The sequence below is a fragment of the Varroa jacobsoni genome, unplaced genomic scaffold (assembly GCF_002532875.2).
Source record: "Varroa jacobsoni isolate VJ856 unplaced genomic scaffold, vjacob_1.0 scaffold_1378, whole genome shotgun sequence".
In the NCBI taxonomy this organism is placed as follows: Eukaryota; Metazoa; Arthropoda; class Arachnida; order Mesostigmata; family Varroidae; genus Varroa; species Varroa jacobsoni.
This window is the reverse complement of record NW_019214280.1, coordinates 102,053-123,880: the sequence shown is the minus strand read 5'-3', so window position 1 is coordinate 123,880 and position 21,828 is coordinate 102,053. Positions and strand designations below refer to the sequence as shown.

General features: G+C 39.4%; 3 protein-coding genes across 7 annotated transcripts in view; 1 reads left to right on the top strand and 2 right to left on the bottom strand.

Annotated features, from left to right (window-relative positions):
- The window catches only part of LOC111269318 (carboxyl-terminal PDZ ligand of neuronal nitric oxide synthase protein), a 31,713-nt gene extending 22,300 nt beyond the window's left edge, over positions 1-9,413 (bottom strand). The window contains exons 1-5 of one of the 5 annotated variants that reach the window (XM_022848802.2): positions 9,325-9,413; positions 8,944-9,045; positions 5,998-6,168; positions 650-1,009; positions 234-305 (exon numbers count right to left, since the gene is read on the bottom strand). In XM_022848802.2, coding sequence (XP_022704537.1) covers positions 234-305; positions 650-757 — 180 coding nt within the window. In that variant the 5' untranslated portion in view covers positions 758-1,009; positions 5,998-6,168; positions 8,944-9,045; positions 9,325-9,413. The other 4 variants (XM_022848799.2, XM_022848803.2, XM_022848800.2 and 1 more) reach the window with 4 other exon arrangements.
- A 232-nt stretch (positions 9,414-9,645) lies between these two features.
- On the top strand, positions 9,646-14,322 carry LOC111269334 (developmentally-regulated GTP-binding protein 2). The gene is made up of 10 exons (XM_022848834.1): positions 9,646-9,900; positions 10,608-10,763; positions 11,040-11,134; positions 11,437-11,517; positions 12,100-12,243; positions 12,602-12,709; positions 12,868-12,969; positions 13,342-13,397; positions 13,545-13,746; positions 14,013-14,322. Exons 1-10 carry the CDS (start codon positions 9,837-9,839, stop codon positions 14,097-14,099), a joined length of 1,095 nt encoding a protein of 364 aa, XP_022704569.1. The 5' UTR covers positions 9,646-9,836; the 3' UTR covers positions 14,100-14,322.
- A 3,766-nt stretch (positions 14,323-18,088) lies between these two features.
- On the bottom strand, positions 18,089-21,526 carry LOC111269333 (elongation factor 1-alpha 1). Its single transcript, XM_022848833.2, has 3 exons — positions 21,390-21,526; positions 19,626-20,645; positions 18,089-19,361 (listed from the first exon to the last, which is right to left on the bottom strand). The coding sequence occupies exons 1-3, from the start codon at positions 21,396-21,398 to the stop codon at positions 19,002-19,004; spliced, it is 1,389 nt and encodes a 462-aa protein (XP_022704568.1). The 5' UTR covers positions 21,399-21,526; the 3' UTR covers positions 18,089-19,001.
- Positions 21,527-21,828: the final 302 nt, after the last annotated feature.

Here is a 21,828-nt window from a genome sequence, read left to right as displayed (position 1 = left end):
CCCTTTCATGCCGACACTAAATGGAATCCCCTAGACCTAAAAATGTTATGAGCTTTACAGACGTACAAACAACTCGACTAAATGTTACACAATCCATAGCTTGGCGTAATCTAGAGTCGCGCGAAACTTTATATTTGAAAGACATTTGACGTTATAGTCTTCTGCATGGCGCTGTTATTCTTAACTGTTATAACACTGTGTTTTTGACGTCTGGAAAAATTTCGTTTACTCACTCGGATTCGACGCATAGCCGCCACAATCTCCACTCTGCTGGTTGGTCGGGGCACGTCCAGGCTACCAATAAACTGCAATTAGAAAAACATTTGTCTGATATCATATTCAACGGGGGAAAGTTTGTAGCTGTGCAAAATATTTCGGTTCGTTTTTCTAGAACAAAGCCTCTATCGAATGATTCGACCAAAGCAAATAAGCTTTGAAAAAAAGAGAACGTAAAACGGCATCACTGCGTTTTAAAATCGGACAGCTACTGTTTGCCCAATATTTGTTTATCATTCTTTCTCTTTCAAGAAGCGTTAAATACAAAACCGTTTAAAAGAAGTTATTATGCATATGCCGCGTTTTTGTGATGTTTTACAACCATTACAGATATCGATTGATAAAGCAGTATAAGCGAAATGCTAAGATGTACCTTGACGTTGAATGAAATGCCATGTTGGAATAAGTCGTCAGAGTGTAAAGGAACTCGTGTGTCGAAGACTTCATCGGCGACTAGATTGTACTGCTTGCGGGAGGGCATGGCTCGTGTGAGCTATCAGACTCGATAGGACCCGACCGGCTAACCGACGGATCCCGAGAGAGCTTCGCTCCACAGACTTGCGACGGCCCGTTGCAGGTCTCAGCAAAGACAAGGACCGGAGCGCGGGATGCCAAACCCCGCAGGCCTCCAACATCTCTGCTACCCCCAGCCACGGGGCGCCGCCCCAAGGCCTCACAGCGTCGGGTGCCAACAGCTTTCGATAGCTCCACGACAACACGCACTATGGGCAACCTGCTCGGAAAGCAACACCATGCAAGATCAGTAGTGTCAATCAAGCTAAAACAAAAACTTCTAAAGAAGCTTTTTAGCTTGATTGAAGTTGCGTTTCTGGCAACTTATCTTCCCAACGTTGGCCTAATAACAGTCTGACTTTTGGTCAGCTGTGGAAATCCACTGCCACCACTGAGCAGCTGCAAGAAGATATAGAGCAAATCCTGCACTCGTGTTTGTTGGAAATCTCACATCATATTTATGTGTTTATCAACTGCCAAAACTTCGCATGACGTAGCATTGAAGCCACGAGCCATTTTCACACATCTGCACCCCTTTGATAGACGAAAATACGTCAATCTACATGATCCAATGAAGCAGCCCTTAACGTACATCTACCACGTAACTAGAAGTGTGAAACTTATTGGTTATATTCGGGTAAAGCGTTAAGTTAAGTCTGAACTTCTTTCTGAAGGTATTGTTCGTGTGTGTACGCCTAAGCAGTTCTAAATAGGAAACCCGATGTAATCGAAATAAATCGGTTCACACTTATTTATACTTCAACTATATACTTCTAGATTTCAGTAGAAATTGCATAAGAATAAGAGGAAGAAGAACACTGTAAAAGCCGAACACCGTAACAATCGTGAAATGCTCTTCTATTTTTTGTTTCATTCGGATGGTCAAATGGATCGTAGTTTTCCGTTGCTATTTTCGTCAATAGAAAGATACCCGTGAGTAGACGCAACTCGTTACGACTGAGACGTTTCCACCACTATTATGGTACAGGAAGTCCTGTATTTGAGCTTCATCGCGACATTTTATAACAACAACAATGTAGAGGAATTTATGGTCAACGACCTCCGTCGCTCAATCTTGGACAATCCAACTCGTCCGCTTAGAGAATCCTTAAGTTTTCTCTCGCGTATCGAGTAGAACAATACGTATACGTTTCATTCTAGTAATAATATAAAAAGATATTTTTACTTACATAGTTTCCTCGAAATTGATTCAACCGTTCGCACGTTTACACCAAGCGCTAATTTTATCGAGATTCAATCTAATTTCATCACAAACTACGAGCCGTTACAGGCCATTAATATACCTATAAGAGTCAATTGGCTATGATTGATACATCTATCTGCCATAGATAAGCAGTTCACAGAGAAGCTTTATAAGATTTCCTTTTATATTTCAGAAGTGCCTACGCGTATCGTTTATGTAAAAAAATGTAAAAAAAAAAAGTCAATGTAGATACAACAATGAGACTTATGTAACAGCAAAACGGTTTAGCCGCAGCATTCTGCTGTAAGAGCTGGCACTTTTAGCTTACACGAACTATGTATCTTCAGACTGTAGCAAAATTATTCACAGCACTAGAATTGTCAATTTTCAGTCGTGAACCCATTATGAATAGTTAAAAATACATGTACGAAAACAGCTTGAAATGGCCATCAGAATAAAGAGTAACTCATAAATTTATCAAATGGTTCATGTTTGAAAATGTAGGCGAACTTGGCACAAAATACGATCAGAAAAATATTGACGCAGTGTGCACAGTTAGTGGTATCGATAATACTTCTATATAATTGCAGATAATTTCCAGTACGAGCATGACATAGATAATGATATCGAGCTCTTTGCAAACTAATTCTAATAAGGCAATCCTAAGGGGTCGTTTAGCATTGGTTCAAGGCTCTATGTCATATTGAAAACTGCTGTGAAGGTATCCGAAATGAATAAATCCTTTATACTGACCAGTGATAAAATAGCTACTGCGTATTCGTTTATGACGCTTGAATTTTTAGTATTACATTTCGCTAACTGGGCTATTATATGCGATCGTTATTATTAAAACAATCGTTATTTACAATGTATAGTACAGAGCTTAACAAAAGCTGCACTATCGATAATCATAATATGGATATTCCGTTTGTAGGACCTGCGCAAGCCGACGCACAGCGTCAAATCTCAAATCTGAGTCTTTTTTAGGTCACTCTGGATCACAACAAGTCAACTCTAGATCCTGCTTTGGTAAAGGCAACACGATCCAGCAAGTCTGTTCCAACAACACAATAACCAGAAATAATAGTCAGATGCTTCAAGTGACGAACGCTTTCCCTTAGCTCCTTAAACCGGCGACAAGTTCCACGTTTAAGGACCTGAGCACACCGTGTTAAATTTCGTACTCTGTAAATTATATCTACGCCTTTAATATGCACGCAATGACGCTCAATCAATGTATCGGCCCCAAATACAATGTGTGTGCATACATACGTACTTCTGTACCTCAAGACACTGCTATGGTTCTTTTTGCAAGAAAAGCTGCGTTTTTACCCCCCTCTGTGCAAACCTTTTAGGTGTTCCAACATATACATGCTGTGGGAGAAGTCATAGAACATTGTCTGCACAAAAGATGGAGCATTGAAATTCCCATAGATTTTGGCAGAATGTTTGTTGTAGCAGGTATGCACCCATCTCTTGTTTATGATGCACTCATCATGGCGGAAAACAGTGCGTAGTTTTCGAATGTTACTTATTATATCATCTTCACGCATACTGCTTTCTTTACCCTAAAATCGATGATCTTCGTTATTGTCGCAAAGTGCTCAAAAATTTATTAAAACGGTTGAAGAGCCATTTTTAGTATGATTAAAAAAAATAACAATCGTCTGAAAAGACAACAGAATATTAATTGTCGACTGGATCGTCCGGATAAGCTCCGACAATTAACCTTGTTGTGACTTTTTGCGCCTTTTTTTGAATTTTTCGACGGTTTTTGACTTTTGTATTTTGGGCTATTCGGAGCGCTTCCAGCCCAAAATTTAACCTCACTGGGATCTCTTGTACGTAGTTACTAAAACATCGTTTTAACGAGTTTACACTTACCAAAATCTCTTGACAAAGAGCTACTCGCAGAACAAAGGAGAAATTCTTTGTGGCTAGTTAATGGTTTAGGTCTCTAATAGAAGACTATGTAATAAAGGTAAATAGCGGCTTTGACATAAATATAATCATCAGGAATGGTACAAGTAGTACATGTAAGGAGTTTTGTTGAAGTATTGTTTGTTTTTCTTTACATAACAGATCTAGAAACAGCTAAGGAATAGTCCGGATTTAGACGTCCAGCCCGATCGAATAGTTACTGCAAGTGTTTCGACCGATGACATGACACTTCTGACCAATTAGTTACTAGAATCAATTTCTGGTTACGTGTCTACGTAGCTAAACGGCTCTGATAACGGGGCGACTCCGAACCTCTCAGTCTCGGTCGACACAGTCGAACAAGGTCTACAAATGCATAACCCAAACTTAGTTACAGTAACTATCATAGTTAATCAAATAATGATGAAGCACGTATCGCGCTATAATAAATCAATACGTGGGACTAGTTTTATTATTTCAAATCAAGTTACACTGTTCACGTCCTTAGAATTTAGATGATCTATGTCAAAATGGAAAATTGTATCATTTTTTTATCAGATCACTAGAAAAACTGCCAGACTCTTAAGTAGATATCGAGGCAACAGGTACTACTACGCCAGTGGCAAGATAGACGCAACAGAATATTATTCGGATCGAATATTTCTGGCCAAACATGAACGTGTATTCTACATACGTTATTGTTATAAAATCCAGCATTCGCTAAATATGACTTAATTGAAACATCGTTGCGCAATAAAAACACGCGCCGATTGTGTTTATTAGTGATGAATAAAGTGAATATGAAATGGGTGCGTCATCAAAAAGAACCAACTAGCGCCCCAACATCGAAAAGGACGACTGAAAATAATATTTGCAAAAAATTTTCTTAGCAAAAGAAATCCTTTGCCCTTTACTTCATTCGGTGCTCTCATAAAACTTGTATCTAAATGCGTTTGCTTTGTGTCAGTCATTTCTTAAGCGGGAAGAATCGTGAGACACGGCCGCCGCTTTCGTACAACAGCCGTCTTCTCTGAAGCCACACGATATGGCCGTGCGGCCAATGTCGCAACTAATCACTGCTTCTTGGCAAACCGGTGGCGAACTAACCGATGCCCAAGACAAACGTAGCACACAAATCGAATCCTTGCGTCAACCCACTGATTTCTGTCGCCACCTGCAAAGTAACCATATGCTGATCATTCCGCCATCGCCGCCGTCATTGTTTGCACTCCACGTACGACGATGAACATTAGGCGTCATCACTGACAGTACCTACACACAGCACAGACAGGCTACTGGTAATGTTCAGTCCCAAGAGTCTAAAAAGCAGGCGACCCACTGGCCAATTTGCCGTCCGCTTGCCCAGCTGTTACACCGCTGACCATCGTGGCTTTTGTCGCAGCTGCATAGGCAACAACTACGAACTCAACTATTGGCCGCGAATACAATAGCGCCACATAGACAATCACAGTTACAACCATAGACGTTAATTCAGGGCGGGCTTCTATTCAGTAAAAGAGTAATCACCTTGTGCAAAGCTGCTGCACTTTATGCGATCTGAAAACACCTGAATCTCTACTCAGTGGGCTTAAAAACACCTTGATTTTTTCGCGGACGTATCGATATGCTGCACTACGAACTGACTGTCTATGAGCAAATCAATGAACGATATTCAACTATGATCTTGTGCTGAGACGTGCTCAAGCGACCTAAGTAGCTAAAATGTAATAGGACAACACCAATTTCCTATCGATAAATGTTCAATGTTAGAAAATAATTTGCCATATCAACGTTCGGATGGGAGTTGCCGACTCGAAAGAAAAAGCTGAATTATTATATTGTATACGTATAATCAGTTATTGCCAAACAAGGCATACTGTCGCTTACACCTACAACACGTGTACGTAGCATTCCATCATATTTGTAACGAATCATTCGCTTTGAATATCTCACTGTCCCCTTAAATGCTTGGTCCAACAATTAACTTCAAGTTGAGTCACGATACGTAAAAATGTGCTACTTTTTTAAATACGGTCCACTCCAGCTTTTAATAAGAGAAATCGATGCGAAATCACCAGTGATACCTCAGGGAGAACCCGTCTGAAACACGCTCGAGCAAAACTGGGCGGGGTTGAGGGAAGGCAGTTGACGATTAGCAATTATTGCACACCCTCCAGTCCTCACATCATTTAACTTGTGATTTTGGTAGAACGCTGTCCTAGGACAGGTGAAGTCTTTTTTTTTTCTTCTTTTCCCTGTAAGATAAAACAAACGTCAAAACATTACGTAAAGTCTGAAGAGGCAGTTAAACTTTCATTTCTAGGAAGCAGGCACGGAGCCAAAACATCAACGCACACTAATTGTGCGTACAGATTCTACCATAAAAGTCTCACATACCTTAGTTGCACTGAAATAGTAATCTTATTGCTCTTCCGCAGGTTTCAGTAACAACACATGTTCGAACAAATTCACTACTGTCACTTTTAACGGCACTCACGTCCCAATAAGCGCAAATACCACCCTATCGATTGACAGCGGCGCCAGTCCACAAATACAAACAATAAACGTAAACAAATGCCCAAATCAATATGTACTATCCAGTGAAACAGATAAAAAAAAATGCGTTTTTTACGTGTGCATTAAACGTCGTTCGCAGTATAATCCGATATATATGCTCGGCTTTCGCTCAAAGCACTGCAAGTCGATTACTAGCATATCCAGTCAACAAAGATGATAGGAACCGACAGCGATCCTAAATCCAGTAGATGCACATTAAACAAATTTCTTGTTCCGTAACGTTCTTTAGTAAAACCCACACAACTTATCAGCTTTGATATACTTAGTCAAGAGCCTTATCGTATCTTGAGTCGATGGAACAACTTTGTTTATTGCGAGCAGGGTCCATATAGTCAACTTTGTCGTTCGCCTCTACGCATAACACTCAGCCTCGTAGCAAATGTACACCAGACGACGCCTGCACACTACAACCAGCGGCTTCTGCTTATGCCAGTGTACTTCCACTGTTGGGGTTCTGCTCGCTGCTCTACTTCTCAAAGCAATCGGTCTTCAGCATTTTTTGGGTTTGCGTTGCAGCTTCGCGTGTGTACACAGGGACCAGTGTGTTATTCTGCTATCCACTGTCTACTAAGCAGCATGCTCTCTTTCCACTTCGTGGGGCACAGTCACGTTGATAGTCTGCTTGGCAGGAATGGCAGATCGGTTTATTGTATGAACCGCGCATTACAGAACTTCACTTCATCCCTGAACTTTTATCAAACCTCACATAGGTTCCCATCATCTATGCACATTTTGTCAAGGCGAAATAATGTAATATTGCTAAGCATTTCGAGTTATTTTACTTGTTCAAGATAGTATACTCTTCTTACCGTCTAATAGAGCCCATACTTATTGCCCGCACTTAGCACAAACGCTCGTTCCTCTGTGGCACTTCGTTACAAAGGCGGCTTTGTGAACAAATTTACACAGTGGGTAGTAGCTAAGGCGCGAACTGCAGGGCTTAGTCTAGCTCGCCCCTCTAGTTTCGCATTTAGCCCCAGCCGGTAGAGAAAAGAGACACCAGGAACCCAACAAACGGTCAGTGGTAGTTCGTGCAAAACGGGTTCAAGCAACGAGAACCTAGCTAGTCTAACCGCTTAGCCTACGATTGAAACTCCGACTGTGGCGCCTACTAGTGGTGCTCCGGGCAACTACAATATGTCCCAAAGTAATAGTTTTCCATTTTGCCACTAATTTTGCCAATTTGCATTGATGACACTTAGTCAAGAAAGTTTTCGGTAGAGGACGGGCGCATCGTGTACTTTGAAGTCAGGATAGTTCGACATGCGGCATAGATGACCATCTGAATAATACACGCATTAAATTGAATTAATAATAAACTTGTCCATTGACATTTTTTGCCCTATTCCTGTTTATAATAGATACAACGCAGCTAGTATTTACACATTTATGCGCTTAATCTAAATTTGCAAGCATGCGCTACTAATAACAATAATGTGGACAAGCATTCGCTTCAGAAGAGAAATAACTATAATTGGATGGAATTATTAATTAATGGATTAACTAATGGATGCTAAAACAAAAAAAAAATTGAAGTTACTGTCATAAGACAATTGCCACTATAATTTAATTACTCTCTGTTAAAGCAAATGTCGTAAATTGCTTCGCATTAAGTATATTGAAACCGAGGAAGAAAGTTTTTGGTTTTTCACCCTCTTGCCGATAGCGCCCACAAAAAAGGTCTGCACAAGCATGATACGAAAAGAGTTTTCGTTTATGATATCTAAATGAGAGTACCGTGCAAGTGGTTGAATGCAGCCTTATGAGGCATTTAAATTCTCATATTAAACCAAATCTGGACTTCTTGCCACTGGCGCTATTCCTACCTAGTCAATACCCAAGCCTTTTTTACTGGAATATTTGATCAAATGACTAATATGAAATGCAAAATATTCAAAAACTGGCTCCGCCTATTTGTTGGTTTAGTAATGAGTACGTAAAAATGTTTAAAATGAGCATAAGTGCCTTTTGTGGTACACTTCGGTCTCCTTCTTTAATGTCAGCTTATTAAATATCTTTGAGAACTGATCACTGTATCTGTATTAGTCTCTGGCGTCAGCGGGAATCTACGAAAAGACTTAGGATGAATATACCATGTAAACTCTTTTAAATGCGTCGCGAGAAAACAATGTAAGACTAGGTTTTTACTTCATAGTACCACGTGATTCGAAGCTTTCTGGCAAATTTGTCAAAAACCGTCAGCAATAGATCAATATATGTCTGGAAAAGAGTTTCAGACATATATTGATCCGATGTTTCAAAAGGTGTATATATATATTCATAAACCCAGCACTCAAACCAGGGAAGTAGTTAGCGCAATTTTTCGTACTTTTTCGCAGTTTTTTAAATTGATAAGCTAATTTACAGTCATGTAATACATGCAATAGCCCATTATAACTATCATTAAAGGTATGATCTAGGAAAAAAATGAGAAACTAAGAAGAAGAACTTACGCGTAATAATGTTAACATCACTGTAACACTGAGGTCCGGTGGGGTCTGCGCGATACACTTTTTCGTGAATTACCAGCAGGAGCGATTTGAGACCCATCGTGCCTAACGTGCAAATCAAATACATCACCTCTTTGGCAAATCAGTACAATAGACTGAGAGCTTTTACGTCCGTGCGTCGTAACATTAATATCCAAATAAATTTATCTATTAATATATTAGTTAGCTAAGAAGTGTCATTGTGTATTTGCCTGCATGTCTTCACAATATGACCTAAAGTACTTGTACGCCGAAACCCTCCCAAAAAGATGTGTTGAACTAAAAATGCTATAGCGAGCTTAATCATATGTTTTCACTTTTTTCGTTGAATGACTTTTTTTTTACCTATGTTACACAGACATAAAATTTTATACAACGATTAAATAGGTTCAAAGATAATTATATTTATTCTTTCGGGTTTTCCTTGTACTAAGAAGCAACTCATGTTGTATATCTTTAGAGAGCTTCTAGTGAACTTAATCACCAATAGTTTTTACTCAAACAAAATAATCTACTTTATAAATCATTAAATGAACATTTTGAAATTTTTTAAATTATTGACATCGAAATCTATAAAATTGCCCGCTTTTCACTGTCGAGCCGGTTTTGCTTGATCTGTGACAGGCTTTTACTCACGGACGTTTGGAACAGATTCTGTATCTAGTGCTCAAAACATCGCCACGCTCGGAAGCCTTAGAATCAGCCCGTTGACTGCGAGTCCCATTTGTGATCTAATTATCTATGTATCTTTGTGATCGTGCGTATCTGTCACAGCTGTGCTGAAATACTTTTAAATTACATTTACAATTCCACGATTTTTTTAACGTGTAGCGGCGTAAGTGCTAGATTCCTCCGGAATGGGAATCTTGGAGAAAATCGCCGAAATTGAGCGTGAGGTTGCACGAACCCAGAAGAACAAAGGTAGATTACCAAAGCAATAATATTAATTTGTCACAGCATAATGGGGAGATGAAAAAGACATGTTGCTTTCGGATAACAAGTATGGTGATGTATGTCAGCATATGGCATACATGACACGGGCAGTCGCGAAAGGAATCTCACCTGATTTTTCCTAGGAAATCAAAAAATGAAGACAGTTTTTACCTGCCATGTAGCTTCCATGGAACACAAATAGCAAATTTAATTTCAATAGCAACGAAATACACGTTTGGGTCTTGAGCGGTTATGAAAAATGTCGTATTATCTTGGAACAAACATGAATCCAAGTTATAATTAATAATGGGTTGACTTAAATAACACTTTCATTTATATAAAGGGGTAGTTGTTTCTAGAAGGGGCAATGTTTGTGTAGCATATATATTTAAAATTCACAGATGTATTCAGAAAATCGATATTGTTGGCGACTGCACTTAGTTGTAGATGATTTTGTAATACTGTTTTTATTGTGCACAGAAGCATTGCAAGCATGATATTCTTAGTATTTAGTTACTGAATTCTATAGAATTGCTAATATTGGTTTATTAAAACATACAGCAATAAGGAATATTCGTTTGGCAAGACAAATTTGTCATCGACCTTTTTGCCGTTAAATACGGTGCTAATTTCGAAGATTCATTACTTTGGGTTGAGCTTCATAGATTGGCTTACTAATATTGAATGGATTACAGCTACCGAGTATCACTTGGGTCTTCTGAAGGCGAAATTGGCAAAATATCGGACGCAGCTCATTGAAGGAAACAAGACCAAGAGCGAAAAAGGTGAAGGCTTCGACGTGATGAAAAGTGGCGATGCGCGCGTTGCTCTCATTGGATTTCCGTCCGTTGGTGAGTCGACAAAACTTCTCGTCATATAAAAACCTCGTTTTAAAATATAATGCTTGATAGAAATATATGTACGATTTAAAATATGTAACTATTAAAAGTATCGTAGTTCAGCTAGGATGTAAATGTGGAGATTTCATTTTGATCACGCGGAGAGATACATATAAGTATACGTATTACTGCTAATTTCGAAGTATCTAGTGGGCCTTTCCAAGACATTTTCCATTTTTTCGAGGAACTTTTTAAAGTGATCCATCTTTAATTCTGTAACGGTTCTAGGCAAATCAACACTTCTGTCTACAATCACCGAGACAAAGAGTGAATGTGCCAGTTACGAGTTCACAACCTTGACCTGCATCCCTGGCGTTATAAAGGTATTTGCATCGGCTACAAATGTGTTATTGCATACTCTGATATACGTTTAGTCATATGCCATATTTCTCGCGTAGAGTCAATAAATTAAATTGATTATATTAGTAATTTAGAGCTTGTTACCGACGGAAATACGAACTATATCTACTAGTTTGTAGTAACCATGAGTACAAGATAGCGAACGTCAACTCTATCAGTGTAACATGATAAAAGTGAAACAATTATTACCGGACTGTGGGCCTACTATAATTTGTTCTTAACTTTGTTTTTGTCTCCATGATACGTCTATTTTAATCTGTGACAGTACAACGATGCCGAAATTCAACTGCTTGATCTTCCTGGTATTATCGAAGGAGCCTCTCAGGGAAAAGGGAGAGGTCGACAGGTGAGGCAGATGCTGATTGATTCATGTAAGATTTTCATTATATGACGCCTTGAACGGAAGGGGCTTTATCCATTAAGCCCCAGAAGAGAGATTCACGACAAAGTTCGGTCTATTAATCCTTCATGCGACACTACCTCGGTGAATAACAAAAATGCAAATGGAGATGAAAGATTGTGCTATATATATATATATATATACATATTCATATGCTTTTTATAGGTATGTTAGAGAAAAACTCAGTTCAGTCTAGCAAGGGCGATCTGATATATAGCCTAATGCCTTAGGTACAGGAAATAAATTTATGTGATTTTAAACGATTTCACCAATATTCTAATTTTTGTTAAATTTCCTTCCCCCAAATGTCTTTAATTAGAAGATATATATACAGCATTTTTATTTCGCTGTTGAAGTTGGCTTTCCATAGTCTTTCCAGAGCGGCCATACCCTTTGGCTGTTGCCACGAACACACAAGCTCTTTACAACTTTTACTTATAGAATCCTATTTTTACAAAGGTATATCTACACAAATATACCAATGTTAGAGGAATTTGTTTTATTAAAATACACTAATGATAAAATAAGGTGATTGCGGTGGCTCGCACAGCGGATTTGGTTATTATTATGCTCGATGCTACCAAGGCAGAGATACATCGGCAACTTCTAGAGGCTGAACTCGAAGCAGTTGGCATTCGTCTCAACAAGCAAAAACCCAACATCTATTTCAAGGTACGTAGACTCACTCGGTCACAACAAAAGCGGTTACTCTCCTATTCGCTACACGGCTTCAATGCGGAATATACTGATGTATGCACTTTGTTGAAATTATATCAGTCTTCTGGCACAACAGGTATAAATTGTTTCTTTTGAATGCCGTTAAAAATAATTTGGATTGCTTATTCGGATCTTTTGTCTTTACTTATAGTAGGTCAAGTTAAGCTGGAGTCGATACCAGTAAAACACTAACGCGATATCTTATGCCGTCCAATATTAGGCCCAGAAGACATATTGGTAATTGTTGATTTAATTATAGTATAGAATTATTAATGCAAAGCTTGTGCGGTGTTCCTGATGTGAGTTCTTATAGGAAAAGAAAGGCGGTGGCCTCTCGATCAATTCGACGTGTACGCTGACTAAATGTGATGATAAGCTTGTGCAGACCATTTTGCATGAGTACAAAATCTTCAATGCTGAGGTATATTTTTGAGGAACAATTCGTTTATAGAGCATCTTTATTAATTTATCTATATATAATTATACATAGATGGTATTACTTTACAGATGTACAATTTATCCATTCAGACTTCCGTATAATGACTGATAAAATGTACATTTGCCTTTTATATTTTGTAGGTCCTTTTTCGCGAAGATGCAACAGCCGACGACTTGATTGACGTGATCCAAGGAAACCGTGTCTATCTTCCTTGCCTCTACGTGTACAACAAAATTGATCAGGTCCGCTATATTTTTTGGTGTCAGATCTGTACTTGGAAGAAGGACTATTGCATCAGGGTGCCTACTGAATCCTACTAAAACTTGATGGAGCTTTGATTTATGGGTCTGCTTAAACGAATTTTACATTTACTTTTTTTGAAAATCACAGATAGCTGCGTATTTTAATTGTCACATCATGTTACTTGAGAATGCTCCCGCCGAATAGGATCAGAGAAATAGAGAATATATAATATTAGGAACTTCATATGACATGCCATTCATCTGTAAATAGAGGGTGTAATAAAGGATTTTTCAGATTTTAAAAAACGAGTATTAGCTGTTTGATCCCGCAGACATTCATACAGAAAGCAAAATAATATTTCTTGACTTCAGGTATCGCTTGAAGAGGTCGATCGGTTAGCGCGGCAACCTGATTCGGTGGTAGTGAGGTGAGAAACATTTTATATCAGCTTTAGTAGGCATTTTGATCATCGTCTTGTATAAATAAAACCCTAATTTCAATACGTTTTTATTAAGAAGCATAAGATAAAGTTTTCTTTGGAGCTAAACTAACTCTGTGTCCAAACAACCCGCAGTTGTCACTGGAAGCTCAATTTGGACTATTTAAAGGAGCGCATCTGGGAAAAGTTGGCGCTGATTAGTATTTACACAAAAAAACGCGGCACACCCCCGGATTTGAATGATGGCATTATTTTACGTCGAAACGCATCTATCGAACATGTATGTCACTCTGTGCACAGGAACTTTGTCAACGAATTTAAATACGCACTAGTCTGGGTAAGTATATATATTTTCATCTACAAAAAGCAGAAAATCTTACAGAAGGCTCTTCTGGCTCGATTTCAATAGCCTGTTAGAGTGTTTCATTTATTTACAAGCTAGAAAAACATCTAAAACAATGTATCTATGAATAGCTTTGATGAAATGATCAGCATTCTTATGCGGCTATCGTTTTTAGGCAGTTATATATTTGAGTAGCATATGGATTGCCAGTATCATACTGAATGGTTGAACCAAGCATAAATACATACCTATTATTCCAGGGTACAAGTACGAAGTATTCACCGCAACGAGTGGGACTGAACCATATTGTACATAATGAAGATGTGGTTCAACTAGTCAAGAAATAAAATGCTGTCTACAGTTGCAAGTATTCTCGAATAATAAACTCAATGTGTTATCCATAGCTACTAAGGTAAAACATCGAAGGAAAGAGTCTATTAGAACACATGCTCATACGCTTGCGACAATACACAGCTGAACTATGTTACATATATAAATAATAAGCAGAATGTTCTAGCAATTTACTCCGAGTCGTAAATAAAAAAAAAACAGGTTAAAGACCTAACTTTATTTATTCTGTATTGATTTTGTGATCGTGCTGTTTGTTTGAAGTTATTTCACTACTCAAGTGATGGCCACCATAGGCAGCCACTATGTGGTCGTGTATTTAGGCATTGACATACAATTTTGAGGCACTTCTAGTTGCTCGGATGCACTTCTGGTTATGTCGAAATACAACTTGCTTGGGTATTCGGACTGTTTTCTGGACATAACCTTTAAAATGTATGTGATATAAGCATTAATAAGTTAGCTTGGTTGAAACTTGTCTTTTGTATTATAAGATGGAACTAGCTGCGTTAAATTAAGGGTATTGCTAGAAATAATCAGACTAGATTAGTCTAGAGTGTCAACAAATGTATATTTTTATTGAAAAATTTCAATGAAAGTTCTCAAGATTTTCAAAAAAAATTTTATGCAAAAGCTTAAGTGAATCTTCACCATTAAAAGGCAATACCAAGACAATGCAATGTTAAGAAGTTAAATATCTTTCAGAAAAAGTACCTATTGACAAGAAACCAAATAGAGGTTTGCCAGGATGGATCTTTTAGTGCCATCGATAGCAATTCCATGTGTACCATCGCCCTTCACATCAATTTAATCAATTATCACGTTGATTAATTGTTTGTATATTTACGTAGCAAATCTCTAAACCATTAGGAAAGCGCAAGATAAGGTGAAAAGATTCGCATAAAACGTGTACTTTTTTTACATTGTCAGGTAAATAGATGTCCAATCGTTGGAGCCCGTAAGCATAGGTGTTTCATTTTGTTTCTGGTTTATGAATAATTCAAACAAAATCTTCATATGTATCGAAGGACTAAAACTGTAAAATTCTCATAATCAGTTAGCACAAAAATTCATTATTTAATATACCCGATGGCAATCAGAACATTGATGTTAACGTAAGGCATTATCAGTGTAGGATATCAAATGCAAGATAATTTCTAACTCAAAACAATTAGAGGCGCGACGCGCCAAAATCCAAACGTCTATGAGACCAACGAGCCTCTTTCATAATTTATAATAAGTAGCCTCGCCATTTACTTCACGCGGACTCTAGGACGCTCGTTTCAAAATCCGCATTATAAATTATCTCGTCCTATAAGTGAATTTGAATAAGGAAATAGCGAACGTTGTCTGGGAATCAAGCAAATCAAATTAATCATTGCAGTTTAAGAACTCCCTCATTTTATTGAAACCTGGCATACGAATGAAAAAAAAGTTAGCGCGCTAAGCTGATCATGCGCGTGTGGTGATTAACGCTAAAATATAAGCAAACATTTTTGGTCTCACACCATATGAAGCTACTTATGTTGACTTATTCTTGGTTTAGATGTTTCTTATATATTATCGTAAATATCCAGTCGGGAAGTGTATGTGGTATCCATTAAGCTTTGAGCAATGGCAATATAATACCGTTATCCATCAACACTTGCTTTCTTCTGTAACACATTCGTCGGAAATAGTTTTCATTAGTTGTTTGTTTAGGCCATTCGACCCTATTAAAAAATTTAAAAAAAAATAAAGATTTACATAAGTATGATAATTTGAGCGGGAATCGAAAGTTATCTTTTTCTGCTGTAAATGCTTATAGACAGATACCCTCCATCAGTTTATGGCGCCTTATTGACATGCCTTGAAGACAATAGAATCGTAAGAGAATTTGAAAAACGTAAAAATTGTTGGTTAAATCCAACGTGGGTATTATATCTGCCAGCATTCAAACATCAAGGGAACCGGAAGTTCTCAGCATGACTGCGTTGTGCTGGCAAATATTCGTCAGAGAAAATTGGAAGGGATGTAAACCCGTAAGCTCATGAATAACGTTTTGAATCATATTCACCGTCTGTTTCTGATATAACTTCAACACGAGGATTACCACAATGTATCGCACAAGCTCATTAGCGTATCAACAACGGCGTTTCTACGGAATCATATATATGTTCTGTATTAATAATAAGAAATTGTTAGTCCCCTAGAGGAAAAAACTGCATTTCCTTCATAGAATTCTTTATGAAGCGCATTGTATATGAAGCTTTGAAGTCGAACGATGTTTACAGATAAAAGGCAATATACATACGAAATCTAAAGTTATGTAGAAATTCCTGTTTGAAGATTTCTGAAGGCACTAGCTCAAAATATCCTTTTTTAAATTTTAGAAAAGAAATATATCTCTTACCGCTCTCCCTTAATTGCAACCGATCATAAGGAACCAGAAGTGAGGGCTTAATTCCTCTGTCTCTCAGTCAAGTATTACATTACTTGCACTGCGTGCTTTTCACAGACATATCAAAAGAAAAAATAATCATAATAATTAATAAATGCATTCAGATAAAAAAAAACCCACATAAGGTTCCGTGATCTTTTTGCTAATCCTTTCATCAGCGCTATAGGTATCCAGTGAGTATTATCATCTCCCTAAACAACAAAACTAATTTTTTTATCTAAGTTAGATGGTCACAATCTAAAGCTACCACGCCTGCTACACCTTATCCTATTGTAAACATTATGTGAAAATCTGAAAAGTGTAAGCCAGAGGCTAGAATTCTAAATTGTGTACAGAGTAGTTTTTAAAACATTTACTTCCTTCATTGCAGAAACAGAATGATGGAGCAGATTTCTATTATTATCGTGAGATAATAATAGAAATGCAAAGGAGCTTTTTGCGGAATATATTGCTTTTAATAGTAATTTTACCTGTCGGAAGAAACTCACTTACAACGTAGGTTTTCGCAATTTCGTACTTGAAATATTATTATTTTAGCTATATGAGGTCACCCTTTTTCTTTAAATTAGCAGGTAATTTCTATTCTCAAACACCAGTATCAACAAACTACGAATGCTTTTCTATCGGTCACGCAAGCGTCATGTATGATTTTGAGTATGTTTAAGCGGTCAGTGGATTCTGTTTAAAGCTCAGCTTTTTTCTGGTTACCTAACTACTGCGTACAGCCCGATCGTCTCCGTTGGCATCTTCTTGCTGAAGCCAGTTGAGTACCCATCTGCCCGGAATCAACAAGCATGTCCGGCATCACTGACTCGTATCGACCAATTAACTATCAGACTTAGCCATATCTATCAAACTAAGATATAGTAAACCGTAGTTTTGTTTACGGGAAAAGTGTGTAAATATGTAGTATATGCCCGCAGCGTTTCGAAAGCCTCTATGTGCGTGTTGTGGCTTTGCAGCAGCGATCGAGACCTCACTTTATTTTGCATCTTTATCTGTTTTCAGAGAACTACCAATTCATTTTAGTTTTGACATTCCTTCATCGACGTTTAAGTGGAATTATACGCCATGTCAATCAGCATTCTAGCTGCTCGTGCATGACACCCGGTTTGATATAATATTTAGAAATAAAAATTAAGTGGACCTTATTCAGTTACGTATGACTGGATTGGTAAAAGGTGCAAAAACTGTTTCTAAGACAATTTCTTAAAATAGATTAGATTTTTGGAAATTTATGTAGTTACGGTTTGATTTTGTGTACAACAATTTCCTTACGCAAAAAAATTTCGCATTAACAAAATGCTATTTTTTTAACTAATGAATGAGCGCGACAATATATATATATATATTATCTATCACCCATATATGTCAATATACGTATGTAGTTGAATAACTGTAGTAGAACTAGTATCTTACCTGCAACTTTATTTAAAGGATACGCTAAATATATATGAATATAAATGTCCACTTGCACATGTTATTTCGAGCACGATTATGGTCGATGTGGCTGTAATAGATTACCATAATAATAAAGAGAACCCGATATACGTTGGGTATCGGTAGTGTTACAATTTGTTGATGATTTATTGATCGACTATAGTTTTGTTGTTTGCTCTGCCATATATTACTTACTGCTGTTTATGTATATGTCATTTCATCATTACGTTTTTTAATCATAATTATTAATGTTGTCATGGTTTCTTACAAACAAATAGGTTGGAATATTTTGGTGGGCAGATCGGAGTCGGGCCGACATGCCTACGCGCCGTAGCAGGCCACTCTTGGGATTCTCGCTACCAGGGAAAGCATTCATCCGCCAGCCGCTGTTTACCCGGCCTTTTTTAATTAACGTCTGCTTTTGCCTCCAAAGCGAAGGATTATTGTTCTTAATGAATGATAACGATATTCTCTGTTGTAGTTATGATGCTAGCTCTGTTGCTTTGGGCCTTGTCCGCTGCTTTTGCTGTCCTATCCGCTGGTGTTCCTTTCGGTGACTAGAACGGGAGCGTCGCACGAATCGTGCCCTCAGCCACAGCCCGATGAGCTTGCCTCCCGACTCCCCGGCCCCTTGCTGCTGCTCGACTTCACACCGAGCAGCTGCCGTCGAACCAGTGGATACCTGACGAGTAGTTAAAACATGATACAGATACAAATACAGACATTGCAATCTCTGACTTGGCCACCGGGCGCATCTCAGCGCACTGTCGTCGCAAACGATAATAAAAACATCTTTTGCTGGATTGATGAATTTCGTAGGACGGCCGATGATGTGCGTCGTCTTGTTAATGGTCGATCTACTATTGTTGATGTGCACGCTGTTGTTTATGACGGGCGCAAAGCCCGGACGGCTTCGGCGCAGACCAAACTTTTGCTGCAGCCGACCCCACCCCTTTGAAATCCGCTTTTTCGTCGTCGTTTCATTGTGACGGCGTTTAGCGGCGGTGACCCGACGTGCTAGTTACTTCTTCTTGGCGGCTTTCTCAGCAGCCTTAGTCACTTTACCGTGGGTTACCTCTTTGGTCTTCACGGATTTGATTACACCGACTGCCACGGTCTGTCGCATATCACGAACGGCAAAGCGACCCAAAGGTGGGAACTCCGTGAAAGTCTCAACGCACATTGGCTTCTGAGGAACAAGATCGACAATGGCGGCATCACCCGACTTGACGAACTTAGGATTATCCTCAAGCTTTTTGCCAGAACGACGGTCAATCTTCTCTTTAATCTCCTTGAAGCGACAGGCGATATGGGCAGTGTGGCAGTCGAGAACAGGCGAGTAACCGTTTTGGATCTGACCGGGGTGATTCAGGACGATAACCTAGATAAGAAATAAGACATACATAGAACAGAAACAAATTACTTGCGTACGAAAGAGCAGCGATGTTGCTGTTAGGATTTTCTATGCACATGTATACACCTATGCACATGTAGTGTTCTACGAGTTCTACGAGTGTAGTTCATAAGTGGGCATATTGTATAACATAAATGCTTTGGAACTAAACTGAACGTGAACATCTTGCCAGCAGCTGAGAATATCAGCTTGCGTAAAGTATTGAGGCAGATTCATACGTAGAGAAGTTACCTGAGCAGCAAACTCCTCTGTTTCCTTGGGGGGGTGGTCCTTGGAGTCACCGCATACATAGCCTCTTTTCAGTTCCTTAACGGAGACGTTCTTCACGTTGAAGCCTACGTTATCACCGGGCACAGCCTCGGGTAACGATTCATGGTGCATCTCGACGGACTTCACTTCAGTGGTTATGTTGGCCGGGGCAAAGGTGACCACCATCCCAGGCTTGATTATGCCGGTCTCGACTCTGCCTACAGGCACTGTACCAATACCTCCAATCTTATAGACATCCTGCAAGGGAAGACGCAGGGGTTTATCTGTGGGCCTAGTGGGTGGCTCCATGACGTCGAGCGCCTGAAGAAGGGTTTTGCCCTCAAACGTGGCACCCTTGCGCTCAATCGACCACCCTTTGTACCAGGGCATATTGGGCGAGCTTTCAAGCATATTGTCACCACACCAACCTGAGATGGGGACAAACGGCACAGTAGCAGGGTTGTAGCCAATCTTCTTAATGTACAGGGACACCTCTTTCTTGATCTCCTCGAAGCGAGCTTCTGAGTAGGGGGGTTCAGATGTGTCCATCTTGTTCACGCCGACAATCAATTGCTTGACTCCGAGCGTGTAAGCAAGTAGGGCATGCTCACGAGTTTGGCCGTTCTTTGAGATTCCGGCCTCGAATTCACCGGTGCCAGCCGGACATATGAGGATAGCGCAGTCTGCCTGCGAAGTACCCGTGATCATGTTCTTAATGAAATCACGATGGCCAGGGGCGTCAATTACAGTCACGTAGTATTTAGGTGTTTCAAATTTCCACAGTGTGATGTCAATGGTAATACCACGCTCCCGTTCGGCTTTCAGCTTATCCAATACCCAGGCATACTTGAAAGATCCTTTACCCATCTCCTGGGCTTCTTTTTCGAACTTCTCTATTGTACGCTTATCGATGCCACCGCACTTGTAGATAAGATGTCCAGTTGTTGTCGACTTCCCAGAGTCGACATGGCCGATCACCACGATGTTAATGTGAACCTTTTCCTGTTGATCACAGCCAGTCACATCAATGAAAAATTTATTCTAACACTCGCACACATCGTATACCGTAAGGCCGTACTCCCTATAGCGATTTTTTTTAAGATAACCAGATTCTAATTGGCGTGTTATTACTAACGAGGGTTAGCTAAATCGGCTTAATGTATTGGTCCGTTGGCCGGTTGAAACCTTATTACGAAGACGACGCCGCCATTGTGAGATCGTGGAGGGCTGCAGTAGGGTCATCGGTCTATAATGGTATTACGGCGATTCACTTAAAATTTTTCGGGTAGTTAGCATGCTTTTCAACATAAATCTTTGCGAATTACACCACTGGCCATAATAATATTGTTATATTAGAGCTATTAAAAGATATGGTAGGGAATTTTGATTTACGTCACGTCCTCCACGTGGCCGGCACATTTTACAGCTAATTGTACCCACAATTCGATAAATCAAAATGAAGGCTTTTCGAGGAACATAAACCGATTCACTAGCATTTCTGTAACAAAGCAATTCTATAGACTGTATTCATGTATAAACAAGATCTGACATCAATTTGTGTCCTGACTACCCCGCCATCTTGAAGCCAATGACCATCCTGAAGTCCCATTGTATTTGCCGGCTACAGCCGCGCCGACGAAAAATATCGCCATCTTCAAAGCTAATAAGAGAAGGATATCATTTTGTCGCAAATTTCATGTGAACGGGCGTTTTATTACAATTGTAAAGCACTGTGTGTTGACTTGCCTTGCCCATCTTGCTGGCTTCAAGCCGGGGATCCTCTGTCGCAGGTTAATAAAGGTTGGCTGATTGAGGCGACGAAGCCGAGTAGCTGGTGCACGCAAACGAAGCCTATGAGAAAAAGGTCGTCCCACTGGCCCTCCGTCGAGGTCTAGCTCGGCGACAGTAGCGCCCCCCAGCGCGCTGCCCTCTCGCTCGAACATTCTGTGCTCCCCTTTGTGTTGGCACTCCCTCCCTCGCTAGTCGGTGTTCGCCAAGAACCAACAACTTCTCCCTAAAATTCTCGAACCCAAACCACATAAACCACGACTAGCAGGGTAGTAGAGAGACTGGTTTTAGTCCCGACTACATCTCACACAGCTCAGATCTGGTTATTTTAGTTAGACTTCTGATTGCAACCTGCAGTAACACGGCGTACACCCTTTTCATTGCTTAGTGAGGACTG